Source organism: Lepidochelys kempii, chromosome 1, assembly GCF_965140285.1.
Source record: "Lepidochelys kempii isolate rLepKem1 chromosome 1, rLepKem1.hap1, whole genome shotgun sequence".
Lineage (NCBI taxonomy): Eukaryota > Metazoa > Chordata > Testudines > Cheloniidae > Lepidochelys > Lepidochelys kempii.
This window is the reverse complement of record NC_136380.1, coordinates 314,965,969-314,984,105: the sequence shown is the minus strand read 5'-3', so window position 1 is coordinate 314,984,105 and position 18,137 is coordinate 314,965,969. Positions and strand designations below refer to the sequence as shown.

Sequence of the window (18,137 nt, the reverse complement as noted above, 5' to 3'; positions counted from 1 at the left end):
CACAGGAATTTGGAGATGTGCCTTGGAGGCGGAGGGGTTGGGAACACCATATGGCTGTGTGCAGCAGTTCACCACAGCAGCTCTCCAGTTTGTTTTCAGAAAAGTTTTATTCCTCTCTTTCATTTGGTTTGTTTAATGAACCCCATGATTGTTACATGGCGTCAGAAGAGCCAAATGAGAAGGAAACTACAGTCATCTTGAAGTTAACTCCTGTGTTTGGAACAGAAAGCAGAGTCAAAGGGGGGCACCAGAGACGCATGTAGAGCCCTAGGCACAGAGGCTTTTGCATGTATTTGTTGAGTACACTAGTAGCTTGACTAGCTTAAAAAGGGGGACAGGGAAAGCCAAAAATGGATGTGTTGCAACCTCCTTCAAGTCTTCAACTGTCAGGCAATGCTGCAGAGAACTGGAAAAAATTCAGACAGAGATTTGAATTGTATTTAGTGGGCAGAGGGGAAAAAAGCGATAGAATGAATTCATCTATCTTTTTGCATGTTGCTGTGGAGGAAGCATTGGACATTTATAAACAACTTTAAGTTTGAAGAAGGTGAAAGAGTGAAGACAAATAAAATACTGATTAAATTTGAGGAACACTGCATGCCAAAAACGAATGAAACCTTTGAGAGAGATGAATTTTTTACATGAATGCAAAAAACTGATGACACCATAGTCAGAGCAATATGTCACAGAATTAAGGAAACTCAGTAAAACCTGTGACTTTAGTGATCTGACAGAGACCGAATCATTTGTGGCATTAAAGACAATGTGTTAAGAGAGAGAATGCTCCATGAAGGAGATTTAACTTTAGAAAAAGCTCTCCAAATATGCAGGCAGCAGAAACTGTGAAAGCACAAGCCAAACAGCTGAAGGGTATGTACTGAATACAAAAGAATATAGCCAGAATAGGTCAAATCAAAGAGTGGAACCACTTGCTACGAAAACCACTGCTAGGGGGAAGACTGGGTACAGACGGTTATATGTGGAAGGTGTGGATCACAGCATGGCCCCAAACAGTTTTCCAAAGGCAAGACACTGTCACAAATGTGGGGAAAATAATCATTTTGCAAAATGCTGAAGATCCAAAATGCAGAGAAGTCAAGCACATCCAGTTCCACAAAGGCCTTATCAGAAGGTAGGCACTGACTTATTTACCTGGCAATCAAAGGGTTATTTTATAGTCACATTATTCTCTGTATCCAAATATTTGCACACTGCACAGTACTAACAGTAAGTCTGTGATAGCCAGTATGAAGGGAATCTTCTCCAGACATGGAATTCCAAATTGTCTTTAGTGATAATGAGCTGCAATGTTCCAGTGCAGATTTTGAGCAATTTGCCATAGATGGGATTTTCATCACAAAACATCAAGTCCAAATTACCCCCAATCAAATGGACTTGTGAAAAGGTCTATAGGGACAGTAAAGAGCCTTATGAAAAAGATTTTTGACTGTGGGGGGTGATTTATCTAGGGCATTACTGGTTTACTGAAGTTCATCCCTGGAGAACGGGCTTTTCTCCAGCTCGGCTGTTAATGGGAAGAAGGATCAGATTTAATTTACCAATTTCTGATAACTTTATGAAATCACATAACAATGAAACCATGCGGAATACAAAAAAAATTAGAAATGGAAGCAGAATTATTATTTTGAAAACAGGGCCTGTGATCTCCCATCTCTTAACCCAGGTGATGGTGTGTGCCCCTGAGGAATCACACCTCTAATACTTGCGGCCAAAGGGGTATTATTAAAGAACAGCTGCATCCAAGGCCTTATGTAGTCCGGACAGATCAGGAAGACACATTTCGATGTAATCGAAGGGATCTACAAGTAATCCCAGAAAGTTCTAACACATTGATAGCTGACGTGGATTATGGTTTCCCATCTGACTGATCCTTTATCATCAACGCACAAAGGAACGAGAGAACAACTCACATGGTAATGAGAGGATGATACTCAGAAGATGAGAGTGGGAGACTAAACGTCCTGAAAGACTAAGGGTATGTCTACACTACACAGCTCTTAGTGACAAGACTGTGTTGCTACAGCCGTGTCACTAAAAGTCACACAGTGTAGCCACGGTTTGTGGGCTCTTCTGCCGACAAAAAACTTCCACCCCCAACAAGTGGCGTTAGCATTGCTGGCAGGAGAGCGCTCCTGTTTATACTGGTGCTTGTCATGGCAAAACATTTGTCTGTCTTTTTTTTCCTCTTTGGGGGGGTGGGAGAGGAGAGAGGAGGTTAAACACCTCTGAAAGACAAAAGTTTTGTCGTTCAGTTGCCAGTGTAGACACAGCCTCAGAGAGGCTTGCTAACCTGCCTGGATAGTGGGTATTTGAGGAAAGTGAGTGGTAAAGACTCACTCAAGAATGATGTGCTGGTAACCTCTCCTCTCTAGGTAGTAGACACATTGCGTTTTCGGAAATGTACTAGATGGGTTGAGAATGTGTTATTGGAGCATGGCTAGTTGTTTATATATAAGAGTTAATTTGTTTTTCTTTAAGAGGGAAGATGTAGAGATGTGTTTGTAGAAGATTATAATTTAGAGATGGTCCCTCATAAGGGACAGTATTATGAATATAGGAGTTTGGAGTTGTGCCCTGGAAGCAGGGGTTGGGACCACCAGGGCTGTGTGCAGCAGCTTACCACAGAAGCTCTCCAGTTTTATTCCTTTCACATTTATTTGGTTTGTTTAATGAACCCCAAGATCATTACAGTTAGTTCCTGGAGTTTAATTCTGCAGGACTAGCAGCGGAGTTCCCAGTAAAGGGTGTTCACCTTGGGAACTCATTCCCCAGCCTAGAGTCTAAGTCTGGCAGCCTTCAGAGCACAAGCTTAAAGCACTCATTTTTTGGTTTTAGTACTCGATAAAGTTTTCATCTGTGTTATTATAGAGGGTGCCACCAGATCCCCCTATCTTTAGGTTGGGGAACATTTTATATTATCCATTTTGTTACTGAATCACATGATAAAATTTGTTTTTCCCCCTTTTTCTTAAGAAGTCCAAGACAATTACACACAAAACGCCAATTACTCAAAAAACTAGGAAATGCCAGTTGTATGGTTGCCTCAGAAACCTTAGTTTTGCCCCCCCATTCCATCTGTATGCACTATACTATTATGTAATTATACACACGGGGGGGGGGGAGGGGGCACAGAACTAAAACTGAAGAGGCAACCATATATCTGGCATTTCCCAGATTTTGAGTGCTTGACTTTGCAACCTAAATAATGTTATTTTAATATAGTTTTTGTGGGCAATAGTATTATTTAAAAGTGTCAGTAGCACTGTATTGCTTATTTTTATTTTGTATCACATTGCCAAGGCAGTGAGTACTCTAGAAGCTAAGAAAGATTATTCTAAAGATTTACATGTTTGTAATTTAAAACAATTGACCCTCCAGATCAGGAACAATCCAATTGTCTCAGTTTTATTAGGATTACCCACTGCAGACACACAGCATGGGCCTCTAAAAATAGTGGTCGTCTTTATCAATATATATTTTTTAATATTGCGTTTTACTTGAGCTTTTTTTCTGGGGAGTGAAGAAGAGTGAGATTATAAAAGGATTATTTTGCAAAGGAGATATTGTTTCAATTTCTATACCAATTTTAAAAAAAGGAAAGGAGTACTTGTGGTACTTTAGAGACTAACAAATTTATTTGAGCATAAGCTTTCGTGAGCTACAGCTCACTTCATCAGATGCATACAGTGGAAAATACAGGAGGGAGATTTTATATACACAGAGAGCATGAAACAATGGGTCTTACCATACACACTGTAACAAGAGTGATCAGGAAAGATGAGCTATTACCAGCAGGAGAGCACGGGGGTGGGGGGAAGGTGAGCTATTACCAGCAGGAGAGCGCGTGGGGGGACACGGGACGACACCTTTTGTAGTGATAATCAAGGTGGGCCATTTCCAACAGTTGACAAGGACAGTCGGGGGGGGGGGGAGGGAGGGAATAAACAAGGGGAAATAGTTTTACTTTGTGTAATGACATCCACTCTTCAACAAAAAAAACTTCAAAAAACAGACTCCAATGAGAGACTGCTGAATTGGAATTAATTTGCAAACTGGATACAATTAACCCAGGCTTGAATAAAGACTGGGAATGGATGTGTCATTACACAAAGTAAAACTAATTTCCCCTTGTTTATTTCTCCCCCTACTGTTCTTGTGAACTGCTGGAAATGGCCCACCTTGATTATCACTACAAAAGGTCATCCCCCCGCTCTCCTGCTGGTAATAGCTCACCTTTCTTGATCACTCTTGTTACAGTCTGTATGGTAACACCCATTGTTTCATGTTCTCTGTGTATACAAAATCTCCCCACTGTATTTTCCACTGTATGCATCCGATGAAGTGAGCTGTAGCTCACGAAAGCTTATGCTCAAATAAATTTGTTAGTCTCTAAGGTGCCACGAGTACTCCTTTTCTTTTTGCGGATACAGACTAACATGGCTGCTACTCTGAAACCTGTCAATATACCAATTTAGATTGTTGTAGCTTAGAATACATTGTTTCCATGTTAGCACAAAATGAGTTTACTGGGAAAGTCAGTCCATGAGCTAGGGAAGAGATGGAGACCAGTTTTAAAGAGGAAACCGTTCACAGAAGAAGAAAGCTCCTAGTGCAAAGAGTGGCAAGTGAAAATGCAACCCCTAGCTAGAGAGAGTCACAGCAAGAGCACAGAGATAAATGAAGTGAGTGAGAAGTACTGTAAATGGAGCAGGAATCAAAGAGATAGAGTGTGGAATTAGTGAGTTCATAAGAATATGAATAAAAGGATTACTTGAAATGGAGGGGAGATATGCAGGACTATTAACTGTCGTCTGTAACCTATCATTTAAATCAGCTTCTGTACCAAATGATTGGAGGATAGCTAACGTGAGGCCAATTTTTAAAAAGGGCTCCAGAGGTGAGCCCGGTAATTACAGGTCGGTAAGCCTGACTTCAGTACCGGGCAAACTGGTTGAAACCATAGTAAAGAACAAAATTGTCAGACACATAGATGAACATAATTTGTTGGGGAATAGTCAACATGGTTTTTGTAAAGGGAAATCATGCCTCACCAATCTACTAGAATTCTTTGAGGGGGTCAACAAGCATGTGGACAAGGGGGATCCAACGAATATAGCGTATTTAGATTTTCAGAAAGCCTTTGACAAGGTACCTCACCCAAGGCTCTTAAGCAAAGTAAGCAGCCATGGGATAAGAGGGAAACTTCTCTCATGGACTGGTAATTGGTTAAAAGATAGGAAATAAAGGGTAGGAATAAATGATCAGTTTTCAGAATGGAGAGAGAGAAATAGTGGTGTCCCCAGTCCTATTCAACATATTCATAAATGATCTGGAAAAAGGGGTAAATAGCGAGGTGGCAAAATTTGCAGATGATACAAAACTACTCAAGATAGTTAAGTCCCAGGCAGACTGCGAAGAGCTACAAAAGGATCTCTCAAAACTGGGTGACTGGCCAACAAAATGGCAGATGAAGCTCAGTGTTGAGAAATGCAAAGTAATGCACATTGGAAAACATAATCCCAACTATACATATAAAATGATGGGGTCTAAATTAGCTGTTACCACTCAAGATAGATCTTGGAGACATTGTGGATAGCTGTTTGAAAACATCCACTCAACGTGCAGCAGCAGTCAAAAAAGAAAACAATGTTGGGAATCATTAAGAAAGGGATAGATAATAAGAGAAAATATCATATTGCCTCTATATAAATCCATGGTCTGCCCAAATCTTGAATACTGCATGCAGATGTGGTCGCCCCATCTCTAAAAAGATATATGGACTTGGAAAAGGTTCAGAAAAGGGCAACAAAAATTATTAGGGGTATGGAATGGCTGCTGTATGAGGAGAGATTAATAAGACTGGGACTTTTCAGCTTGGAAAAGAAACTACTACGGTGGGATATGATAGAGGTCTATAAAATCATGACTGTATGGAGAAAATAAATAAGGAAGTATTATTTACTCCTCCTCCTAACACAAGAACTAGGGGCCACCAAATGAAATTAAGGGGCAGTGGGTTTAAAACAAACAAAAGGAAGTTTTTTTCCCCACACACAACACACAGTCAACCTGTGGAACTCTTTGCCAGAGGATGTTGTGGAGGCCAAGACTATAACAGGGTTCAAAAAAGATCTAGATAAATTCATAGAGGATAGGTCCATTAATGGCTATTAGCCAGGGATGGAGTCCCTAGCATCTGTTTGCCAGAAGCTAGGAATGGGTGATGGGGGATAGATCACTTGATGATTACCTGTTCTGTTCATTCCCTCTGGGGCACCTGGCATTGGCCACTGTCGGAAGACAGGATACTGGGCTAGATGGACCTTTGGTCTAACCCAGTATGGCCGTTCTTATGAAAAGCCACAATGAAGTGTAAAGCTTCTTATCGGGGAACCTTAATGGTAAGAAGGAAGATAAAAGTTGGGAGAGGTTAGTATGGGAGAAGAGAAGAATTCAATCTGCAAGTAGAAAACAAGGAAAATGAAAGGAAGGAGAAGAATTTCTCCCTCATCACCACAAACAGGAGAAAAGAAGAGAAACAACCTTCCCAACCTTTACTGGCCTCACTTCAGTGCTCTTGTCTGCCCTCTCTGATCTTTAATGACTAGCTAGCATATGTAGAGCTAACTGGAACATGCTTGCTATTTACTGCTTCAGTTTCTGAACTTCACTATTTAGAAGAGGTAATTCTTTCAACTCGCTGTTTATATTAATTTCCAGGAGACCAGTGGAGCCATTAAGAACCTAACACTGCATGAAAGTGTGACAAATCAGTTCGTATTTTTTATGCTACTGTCTGAGGAACCTGCAGGAATAGTTGTAGAGTGAAACAAGTGCTGATCCTTGAGGAACACAAACTTGTTAAGTAACGTGAAGTGATATAGTTCAATAATCATTTCCATTAATTACTGAAATATAGCACTGCACATTAAGAGTTCTCACTGTACAGCTGCAAAAGAATACTTACAACAAACATGACTCTGCTGGTACAGCACAGTTCACTAACATAAAGCAGCTAAGGAAGGCTCCTAAGGCAACATCAAAAAGGTGATTTAGAAATCTTGTGTGCAGATGAATCTCAAAATAGTTGTTTCAGTAGCTACAGTGATCACCTGGAAGATAAAACAAGGCCCTATTAAGGAAACTTTATTAGTTCCACTATCGAATAATCGATATTGAATAATTCAGATTCACTTGTCTCCTTTTTTGTTTGGTCTTGGCTTCCTTTGTTGGATCATATTAAAGAAGTTCTGTATTAAAATCACAAATGAGTTTGATTCCCCAGAGTTTAAATTCCAGGGTATTACTAATTAAGAGGTCTCTTGGTTTTTGGTACTGTTTCTCTCCCTCTATGTGTGAAACTTGCAAGCTGCTAATTGTGTTAGTACATTCTAAGACAGAGTCTATTCTCAAAGCAATTCACAGAGAGAGAGACTCAAAGCAACACTCTAACAACAGAAACAGCACCCAGAGACTTTCATGCCCTTTTGTTGTATTAACAATTGTGATTAAAATAGAGATAGAGGATGTATGTGGATGGATGCTTGGTGTGGATAATAACTGAATGATCAGGGAGGTGCCAGCCTAAGAATCCAGTGTCTGTCGGCTGAAGAAAGCGTCAAGTGGAAATAACCAGAGGACCCCCCCCCACCCCGGAGGGCAGACTGGAATCCACCCAACAGCCTCAAGAATGGGAGAACCAAAGAACAAGATAACATCTTGGAGCCGTCAGGAATGTGCTATCTGCTGATTGATTCAGCAACAGCATGATGAAGCAATTCCCATAGACTGGCATAGGAAGAAATTCCTATAAAAATAGACTCTAAAAAGTGAGAACTTTGGGGTCTGATTCTGCAAACCAACTTCCAGGAGCATCAGATGAGCATCTGACAAGGCCCTGCTCCCTCCTCATGTCCAGGCCACCTGGCCAGTGGCTTGGCATGAGCAACTCTAAGGCTGGTAACTATGATAACAACCTTGCAGAACCTGTGTGTGTGTGTGTGTGTGTGTGTGTGTGTGTGTGTGTGTGTGTTTGTATGAATGAATGTGTGACTAAATATGAGATTGAATGGAATGTTATAGCTATAACTAACTAACTGCTTACTATGATTCTTTCTGTATTCACAATAAATGTGGTATTTTGCCTTTTTCCCTTTAATAAGATCCTGCTGGTTTTTATTTTATTGGTACAACACCTTTAATGAGGCATTGTTGGGTTAAGACTTTTTTTAAGCGTAAGGAAATTTTTTTTTGTAAACATTCAAATACATAAACTGAAATAGATCACAATTGCAATTTATTTTTTGCCATATATGTTGGTTACTTTTTACCTCTTGCCTAGAACAAAATGAGGCCTTATGGGAAGTTTCTGCCCCAAGACAAGTACTTGGTAAAGGAATGTAACAAATGATTCATAGGGTAAGGAAGGTGGCAGCAGACAGAGCCTGACTGCTGTGAGGGATACAGCACTGGTTTAAATCTATGTATTTTCTACCAATCGTTATGTTTTGTACTTGTACATTAAGATTTAAGTTATAAACACAATGAATTAATTTTTCCCTATTGCTCAGGAGGTACACTCCTAGGAAGAGGAGGCAATGCGCACACACACACACACTCACTCTGTCTTCTCTCCCTGCATCAACTTTGCACCATATAAACAGGCCCAGGTTTCTATTTTGTACCATACCTAGTGAATGAGGTTATTTAATCCTTGCATTATTGTTTTAGTAGGACTGCAGTGTTGGATCTAAACAGTGGAAAAAATAATCAGTCCAAGAGTCACATACTCTAAAAAAAAATCTCTATGCACAAGTGTTTATATAATATGAAAAATATTTACAGCTAATATTTCAAGTGTTTACAGTATCCTGGGCTGAGGGAGATTCAACAGATTCCAACATGGGAGTCCAAGGTTCCTTCACACCCAGTATAGTCTTAATGACATACATGGACTGGGGGTAATGCAAGACCCTCTCTAGATATCATAAACCCCATTGTGCAGCCTACACAACAAGGAGTAACGAGTTCCTCCATGGCTGCTCATCGAGGAATAGGCTGTTCATGGCAGTCTGCCCAATTTGCAGATCCAATCCCACACAAGTTGTCTGAGGTTACAGCAGATGCTAGACCAACCCACATATAAGGGATAGGGAAGTTGTTCTGAAGCCTCCTTGCTAGGTGGGGAAAGTTCCATCTCCCCTCCCCCACAAAAATATTTCTCTAGTTGTTGGAGAAGAGTAAAGTTAATACTGTATATTCAGTATGTATTCATACTTAGCATAAGCAAGCTGTGTTGATGCAAGTTAATGCTTATTCAAATAAATTCAGTATTAGTTTGAGAACATGGGGCGGGGATACACAAATAGAAACAAGGTGCACAACTCTCACTAAATCTCAATGGGGGCTGGGCATCAAACTACACTTTGTGCCTTTGCAAATCTCCCCCTTAGTCTTTGTGCATATACTATTTTTAATACATATTCACAGCATATACTTAATGGAAGCCATAAATACTCAGTTAGAAAGAGGGAAAACATGGTATCTGTAAGAAGAGTGGGAAGAAAAAGCTGGGTACTACTAGCCTGTCATATTGATATTTATCACAGTCAAAAATTATTGAGTGGGTCAGGATATGAATGTTTAGAAGAATAATGTTTAATGACCACTACAATAAGTTTGTTAATATAGTTGTGTAAAATATAACAGACTTACTAGTAATAGAAAAAGGGTGGTACGTATACTTGCATTTCACCAAATCATTTAAAAAAAAAACAAAACTGTATCATGATAAAGTAAATGGATAAATAATAGGGCTGCCGATTAATCGCAGTTAACTCACGTGATTAACTCAAAAAAAAATTAATTGTGATTAATCGCAGTTTTAATCACACTGTTAAATAGAATACCAATTGAAATTAAATATTTTGGATGTTTTTCTACATTTTCAAATATATTGATTTCAATTACAACACAACACAAAGTGTACAGTACTTACTTTATATTATTTTTATGACAAATATTTGCACTGTAAAATTGATAAAATAGTATTTTTCAGTTCACCTCATACAAGTACCATAGCGCAATCTCTTCATCGTGAAAGTGCAAAAAACGTAGGTTTGTTACATAACTGCACTCAAAAACAGAACAATGTAAAACTTTAGAGCCTACAAGTCCACTCAGTCCTACTTCTTGCTCAATCACTAGACAAACAAGTTTGTTTACATTTACGGGAGATAATGCTGCCCACTTCTTATTTCCAATGTCACCTGAAAGTGAGAACAGACTTTCGCATAGCACCTTTGTAGCTGGCATTGCAAGGTACTTACATGCCAGATATGCTAAACATTCGTTTGTCCCTTCCATACGTCCATATGTCCCTTCCCTTTGGCCTACCATTCCAGAGGACATGTTTCCATGCTGATGTTGCTTGTTAAAAAAAAATGCATTAATTAAATTTGTGACTGAACTCCTTGGAGGAGAATTGTATGTCTCCTGCTCTGTGTTTTACCCACATTCTGCCATAGATTTCATATTATAGCAGTCTCGGATGATGATCCAGCATGTTGTTCGTTTTAAGAACACTTTCACTGTAGATTTGACAAAATGCAAAGAAAGTACCAATGTGAGATTTCTAAAGATGGCACTCAGCCCAAGATTTAAGAATCTGAAGTGCCTTCTAAGAATCTGATCAGCACAGGGTGTGGAGCATGCTTTCAGGAGTTTTAAAAGAGCAACACTCCCATGCAGAAACTACAGAACCTGAACCACCAAAAAAGAAAATCAGCCTTCTGCATGTGGTATCTGACTCAGATGATGAAAATGAACATGTGTTGGTGTGCACTGCTTTGGATTGTTATCAAGCAGAACCCATCACCAGTATGGACGCATGTCCTCTGGAATGGTGGTTGAAGCATCTTTAGTGCATCTGGCACATAAATATCTTGCAACGCCAGCTACAACAGTGTCACGCGAATGCCTGTTCTCACTTTCAGGTGACATTGTAAACAAGAAGTGGACAACATTATCTCCTGCAGATGTAAACAAACTTGTTTGTCTGAGCGATTGGCTGAGAAAGAAGGAGGACTGAGTGGATTTGTAGGCTCTAAAGTTTTACATTGTTTTATTTTTAAATGCAGGGTTCTTTTGTACATAATTCTACATTTGTAAGTTCAACTTTCATGATAAAGAGATTTCACTGCAGTACTTGTATTAAGTGAATACATTATGTATTAAGTGAAAAATACTATCTTTTATTTTTACAATGTAAATATTTTTATTATAAAGTGAGCACTGTACACTTTGTATTCTGTGTTGTAATTGAAATCAATATTTGAAAATGTAAAAAACATCCAAAATGTTTATATAAATAGTATTCTATTAATTTTTAATTGCACGATTAACCACAATTAATTTTTTAATCGCTTGACTGCCCTAATAAATATCAATTAAATAAAAATATCACATCTTGGATTAGAGATGGATTGACAAAAAGGAAACAGAAAAGTCCTAACTGGCAAGACCTCCACATGATAAATGATCATGTGGTTGTCACTGAGACCAATATCTGATCTAAAAGAAGAACAACGCGGATCACTCATTCTATTCAACCAGGCTTTTGCTTCTAGAATGAGGAAAGAGTAATTCTCTAGGGTAACCTCCAAATCTGTCAAGTAGAAGTTTTTTAACCTTCTCTATACTGATGTATGGCTTTAAAAAAAAAAAGTGATCAGGTTACTCAGTTCTTAAGATTTAGTTTGAAAGAGAAACACAGACCTCTTCTTTTAATAATATTTACATTCTTTAATATGAGTATTACCATTGTGCCTAGGTCATTTCATTGCTACACTGGTGTATCCCTCTGGAATCCCCTTATTTATTTATAACTTTTTCAAAACTTTTGGGTGCAACAACAACAAAATTAGGACTATAAACTACTACTATTACAGCCCTTGTCCATTTCTGTCCCAAAACAATGCTACCATAATCCCACAATTTTAGGTTTACATTCAGCTACATTTTAAGGGAGGGAGAAGACCAAGTTTAAAACAAGTAGGGTTGATTAGTGTTGTTCATGCAGTCAGCTAAATTAAGGTTTGTAAACAAATATTGTGCTAATTTTGCCAAGAAAATTAAGACAAGCTTGCTCCTTACAACGTATCTATAGTCAAACAAGATTTTTAATTAAAGGACACACTGGTTTTGGCCAAGTTACTTTGCAATATAGAATATGTACTGTAATTACTGCTTTTCAGTATGGTTCATACCAGAACTAAGTTAATAGAGAATTATTTGGTCTAATACTCAGAAGTAGGGGCAGTTGCCTGAATGAGAAATCTTTTTCTACTATTTATACATTGTAGAATCACAGTTTTATTAGACATAGTCCCAAAGCCACAGTTTTGACAAGGATCCCTAGTTTCTCAAAAACAAAATACACACCCACACCTTGGTCTGCCCTCATTGCGACCTGTGCAGTGCAACTGAGGTTCAATATGAGCATAGGGCCGTGGAGCTGCATGCAGATACAAGACCATCCACCTGGAACACTTTGCCTAAATTTGTTATAAGGTAGGGGGGGGGGGGGGAATCTACATGGGTACGTTTCAAATTTTGGGACAAATATGCCCTGGTGGTGTAATGTTTTGTCTTTTAACATGGTAATATCCTATCAAATAGGGAAGTTTGATTATTAGAGTACGTTATGCAATGACAAAACAGGAAAAGCTAATTTTGCAATGTTTAATATTGTATCTCTGAAGCCTGTACAGTTATGATTTATACACTTGTTAAACTCTTCAGGAAGTTTTTGTGCATGTATATTTTAGGCAGATGAAAGGCAGCTAAAGCTTCAGACTATCTTGGCCTCAATACATAATCCCACCTGAACACACCTTTGCCTGAGAAGGAGTTAATACGAGTGATAAGAAACCCAACTTGGAGAAGCAAATTGGACTCAGAGAAGTCACAAACACACATCCCACCACAGAGCTTCATATTTGTGCTCACCTGCACCTGTTGCTCATCCCAGTATTCAGCTGATTGATACATCCTCTTTCCACTCTGTACAGCAAGAGGAAGGTGTGTATTTCCATTCTTATTTACACATTGCACTGGGAAACAGGGTGTGCTAGGAATAGGACTCTCCTGAATACTCTTTCTAGCTTCTGAAACAGCTTGAAAATTATCCTTGCTTTCTTCTAACTTAATGCTAGTCATATTCATAGCCATTTCACCAATCTGAATAATACCACAGGCATCCCGATAAACAGGGGTATTCATCATATTCTGAGTTTCAGGGCAAATTGCATGAGGACAAACTGCCCATGATTCTACATCAGGCAGATGGCCATTTGTTCCTGTAGCAGGTGCAAGTCCATACAGTTGATTGCTATCTACTGTTAGCAGTTCTTGTTGAAGAGAATTGTAAGCCTGCTGTTGGGTATGGCTAGGCATTGTTAGTACAGTAATAGGTATATTCTGCAGAGAACTTTGACTATTACTGTAGTTGTCTTCTACTGGCATGTCAATTTTCCTTTTCTTCATAGGTTGAGAAATACATGACAGTCTTCTTTCCCATTCAGAAGTTGGTGTATTAAATTGCCCTTCAGGGGAGGGCTGAGCCTCTATCTGCAGTTGTACTTGTTTGATCAAATTATTTTGCTGCATTTCTATTTGATGGCCTTGTTGAGGCTGTGTATGGTACACTTGAATATGCTGATGCTCCAGTGGTCCACAGTAGCTTAGTGCTGGATGTTGGAGAGGAGATGTAACTGGATGCACCAACTCTAACAAAGGCCCTGATACATCGGTGCTGCCCATGTATATATAATGATTTCCTTGTTGGTATACCGAGATTGGAGAATGCACAAATTGCTGTACTTCTTCTGGCCCTTGACTACTTAATGAGTCTAGAAATACTTTCATGTGATGTTGAGGTATTGAATGGGCTTTCATACTTTGGTGATCTTCATACTGGATGGAATGGTGCATCCTTCTGAGAACTGAAAAAGTCATGCAAATAATGTATGTTTAGACTAGAGCTACTGTAGAAGCAACATTCTCTGACACTCACCTAAACGAGTCTGGTTGCTCTTCATTCAATAGACATTTATAATTCCCAACAACATTAATGAGCATTATTGCATGTTTGGACTAGGTACCTACATATTTAGGAAGTCAGAAACTCCTCAAACCCCTGAAAAGATGACAGCCGGGCTGTGCTTAGCTACTTTCCTATGCACATTGCTCCCTATAAGCTTTTGCTACTTTATATTTGTGAGAGAATATGAACACAGAAAACAACTGAAATTATTTCGTGCCTAATCGCCATGTGGACATTCATGTGGAACCCGGTGAAATCAATGGAGGTTTATGTGCAGGGTGCTCACTGCAGGATCAGTGCCTTAGTTTTCAATTTTTCTACTACAAAAAAAGGTGTAGAGGAAACAGTTTATAGGTTCATATTTATACATGAGTAACAATAAGAGGGCAAAAACATTTCTATAAACATTGTGCAAAACATAAACAACAGAGTAAACATTGTTACTGCACTAGTCACTTCAGTTTATGAGTAATGAAAGAGAATGGTTGGATAATACTTGTACCTGTTATATGGAAAAATGGAAAGCTTTAGTTGCAAGATGGATAATATGAGCTTTACCACTGCCTTAATCATAAGCCTCAACCTTGTTCTGGTGTGACGCTCTCTAAATGATGGGATTGTTCAGTCACCATGTCCACTATATCCTTAGTTTGTGTACAGCAAAAAAGAAAGCAAATTGTAATCTAGACAAAGCCACTAAACAGTGGACCAAGTCCCATTAACTAAAAAAGGTGTCAGCAGGAACCTGTTTAGTTACTGTCAGTGTCTGTTTTTGAAGCAGGAACCTAAAGATTAAAGGCTCCCTATATCCTTGCTATTCCCTTAGTCATCTGATATCTGCAATAAAGAATGACCAGATAGTTATTCCTAAAACAGTTGGCTTTAGTCAAAATTAACTGTTTAAACAGATTATTTAGCTGTAATTTTATCTACAAAATGAGGTAACACTAAAAACTGTAAAATTGACTGATCTTGAGAGAGACAAGGGGGGTGAGGTAACATGTTTTATCAAATCAACTTCTGTTGGTGAGGGACATAAGCTTTGGAGCCACACCAAGCTCTTCTTCAGATCTTAAGAGGCATGTAACTGCTTTTATTTTCGATGTCGTTTTCAGTGAGAGGGACACGGCTTCTGTCCTGAAGCTGTCATTTTGTATGTAGAATAGGTAGGGGAATTTTCCCCATCCCCTCTCCCCCTTTATCTTATCAAGAAGTAAACATACATACTTGCACTTCTGAGACCAAAAGAAACCTCCGGTGTGCTAACTCGGTGCATTATTTCCCCTCAAGTCCAGCACTCAATCACTACACGCTAAAAAATATTTTCCACGTGAGCACGATTCTACCCCCCGTAACTCCGGCGGCTACACCTACAATCCCAGAGCAGTGAGGACGAGCAAACGGCGGTGTCATTTTCCCAGGGTCCCTACCCCACCCGTTTTGGCTGCCCAGCGGAGTACCCTGCAAGGGATCCAGAACCAGACAGCACTGGACGCGCTGCCGGATCCTCGCAGGCACTTCAGCCCCTCACGGGGCAGCGCCTCCGGGTCCCCCAGCACACAACAGCCGCTGCAGCTGACCCCACTCCCCAGCAGGGCTCAACTCTCCTAAGGGCCCCTGGGCACCTGCCTGGCTCGGAGCCCCTGCGGGAGGGATGCGAAGAGGAGTCACAGGACAAAGGGGCAGGTGGGGCGGAGGGAGCCTGAAGAGGGGCTGGGGGCGCGGCGAGACGGGGCTGGATGAGGAGCAGCTGCAGGGGAAGGCAGCGAGAGGCAGAGGAGGGCGAGCGGCCGGGGTGGAGCTGGGGCGGCTGGCCCCACTGCACCGCGCCCCAGGCGCGTTACCTCTGGGGTAGGGGAGTCCGCGGCACCGGCAGTCCCGAGCCGCCCACGCCGGGCTTTGTCTCTCTGGGGCAGCCTTCCCCTCACGCATCCGCTGCAGAAGGAGAGCTCCTGCTGCAGCTGTGGCTGCCGCCCGGATCCCGGCTGAGCGACAGCGGCCCGAGCCACAGGGAGAGGGCGACCCGCCCCAGGGCAGCGTGGTCCCAGGTGCCGGTGCCGGTGAGCTCCGGCGCGCGCGACAAGGCGCTTACCAGGGGGCCAGGTGCGTCCAGCTGAGGGGAAGATAGGCGCAGGCGCGTGCGCGGGCCTGAGAATGGGTGTGCACGCGGGTGCGCGTGCCTCGGGCGGGGGTGCACGCCTGGGGTTGGGTGTGCGAGCCTTACGCGGGCGTGCATGCCTCAGGCGAGGTGTGCGTGCCTGGGGTTGGGTGTGTCTGGAGGTGTGCATGCCTCGGACAGGGTGTGTGCGTACGCAGGTGTGCATGCCTCAGGCCGGTGTGCAAAGAAATTCTGTTCTCCTATTTATCTAGCTAGAATTTTTCTCATTAAAAGTCTCCCTTATTATTTTCACAAAGCCTCCCTCTTTCTGGAACAGCTTAGAGTAGTTTTCAGAGCAGCAGCAAAAAAAAAACAGGAGTACTTGTGGCGCCTTAGAGAGTAACATATTTATTAGAGCATTGTTATCACCCGTCCCAGCTGGTGCCACTCTGGAAATGGAGTGCCAGAGTGCCTTTGGGTGCCATAGGGCTGCAGGCCTAGGACTTCTAGCTAGTTCCTTCCGACTGGCCTTTCAGCCATCTGTGGGAAGAATCCTTGTAACTGCCTGCATTGTGCACCCAAAGTGGGACCCACATCTGCCTTAATCTTGTGTTGTCTTTAACAAAGAGGAACTATAGGTACAGAAGAGCAATGTGGCAGCCTGGATACTCCAAACCAAAATGGAACGTGGCATACTAAGACCTTTAGTCTTTTAGAGTCTTATTCTCATATGAAAAGTGAAGACCACGGTGACATACTCCTTTTGTATGGGGGGGAAATGTGCAGCCCTTCGTTCCTGGAAAAGTGCCAAATCCAGCTTGGAGGCAAAGTCAGACGCCCTTGCTTCTGCCATTGTTCTACACTGTGGTTAACTGGACCAATGAGCAGGGGAAGAGGACAGCAGGAGGGAGAACTTTTCCTTTCTGGGTTCCCTGAAATAAAAGAGCAGGCAGCACAGATGGAGTTCAGAACACAGGGAAAAAAAATTAGTTCGAACATTTCCCGACAGAAGGGCAGAGATTAAAACATTTTTAGCACTGGGTAGGCCAGTGATCATGAAGCATTTTCATCTCTACCATTTACACTATGGGGAAAGCTCTGTGAGGTCTGTGTATGTGTGTCAGGTCCATGCTAAAGAAAAGGATGACCCTCTTTAGCTCTTTAATTCTAGAACCCCATCATCCTAATAATTAGAACCCCCCTAATTGTGCCTACGCTTGAAAAACATGTGTTCAATGAGGATTGTCTCCTTCTCCCTCCATCCCCAAAGCCAGTGCTGGATACAGCGGTCCTACTGGACAGTCAGTTGGGTTCAACATCGTAGTAAAGTGTGCTAGAAGCCAATCTGTGCTGCAACTGGTTCACCCTGTCCACACCATTTTCAACAGTCTTGAGGTTGTGTGGGAGCTGCTATGCTTGACACCAGATGTCTTTCAGATGGCAGTTTTCAACTTTAGAAACCATAGATAAGTGTTTCCTTGTGGTTGTAATAGAAAAGCAGATGGAAATTAGGAGACTAAATACCTTTGTGGATCTGCACCATAGTAAATAGTGATGTAATGACTTCTTCAAGATGGTAATTCCAGGGCCATAACTAGGGCGGGGCATGCGGGGTAGTCATCCAGGGCATGAAGACTTGGGAGCAGAAGAAATGGGGTGGCATAGAGGGAGCCCATGGGGTCACATGTCCCCCAGATTTCTGCCTTCCATTTAGCACAGAGGTTTTCAAACTGGGGGGGATGTCCGCCCCCCAGTTTGAAAACTGTCATCTTCTGCCAGGAGCCAGTGGATTGGAAGGTGGGGGAGCCACTTAGGCCCCTGGCTCTCTGTGCTGTGGGAGCATGGGCATGGGCTGGCTGCCTGGCAGCCCTCCATACCCTGCTCTCTGAGCCAGGCCACTACCTAGAGCGTACC

The 18,137-nt window shown here is 41.5% G+C and overlaps 1 protein-coding gene across 3 annotated transcripts in view; it reads right to left on the bottom strand.

The window, feature by feature from the left end:
* The window catches only part of LOC140905283 (transcriptional regulator QRICH1), a 28,271-nt gene extending 11,822 nt beyond the window's left edge, over positions 1 to 16,449 (bottom strand). Inside the window, exons 1-2 of one of the 3 annotated variants that reach the window (XM_073328301.2) lie at positions 16,218 to 16,449; positions 13,030 to 14,024 (exon numbers count right to left, since the gene is read on the bottom strand). In XM_073328301.2, the coding sequence (XP_073184402.1) occupies positions 13,030 to 14,024; positions 16,218 to 16,449 (1,227 nt within the window). The other 2 variants (XM_073328302.2, XM_073328303.2) reach the window with 2 other exon arrangements.
* Between the last annotated feature and the right edge of the window lie 1,688 nt (positions 16,450 to 18,137).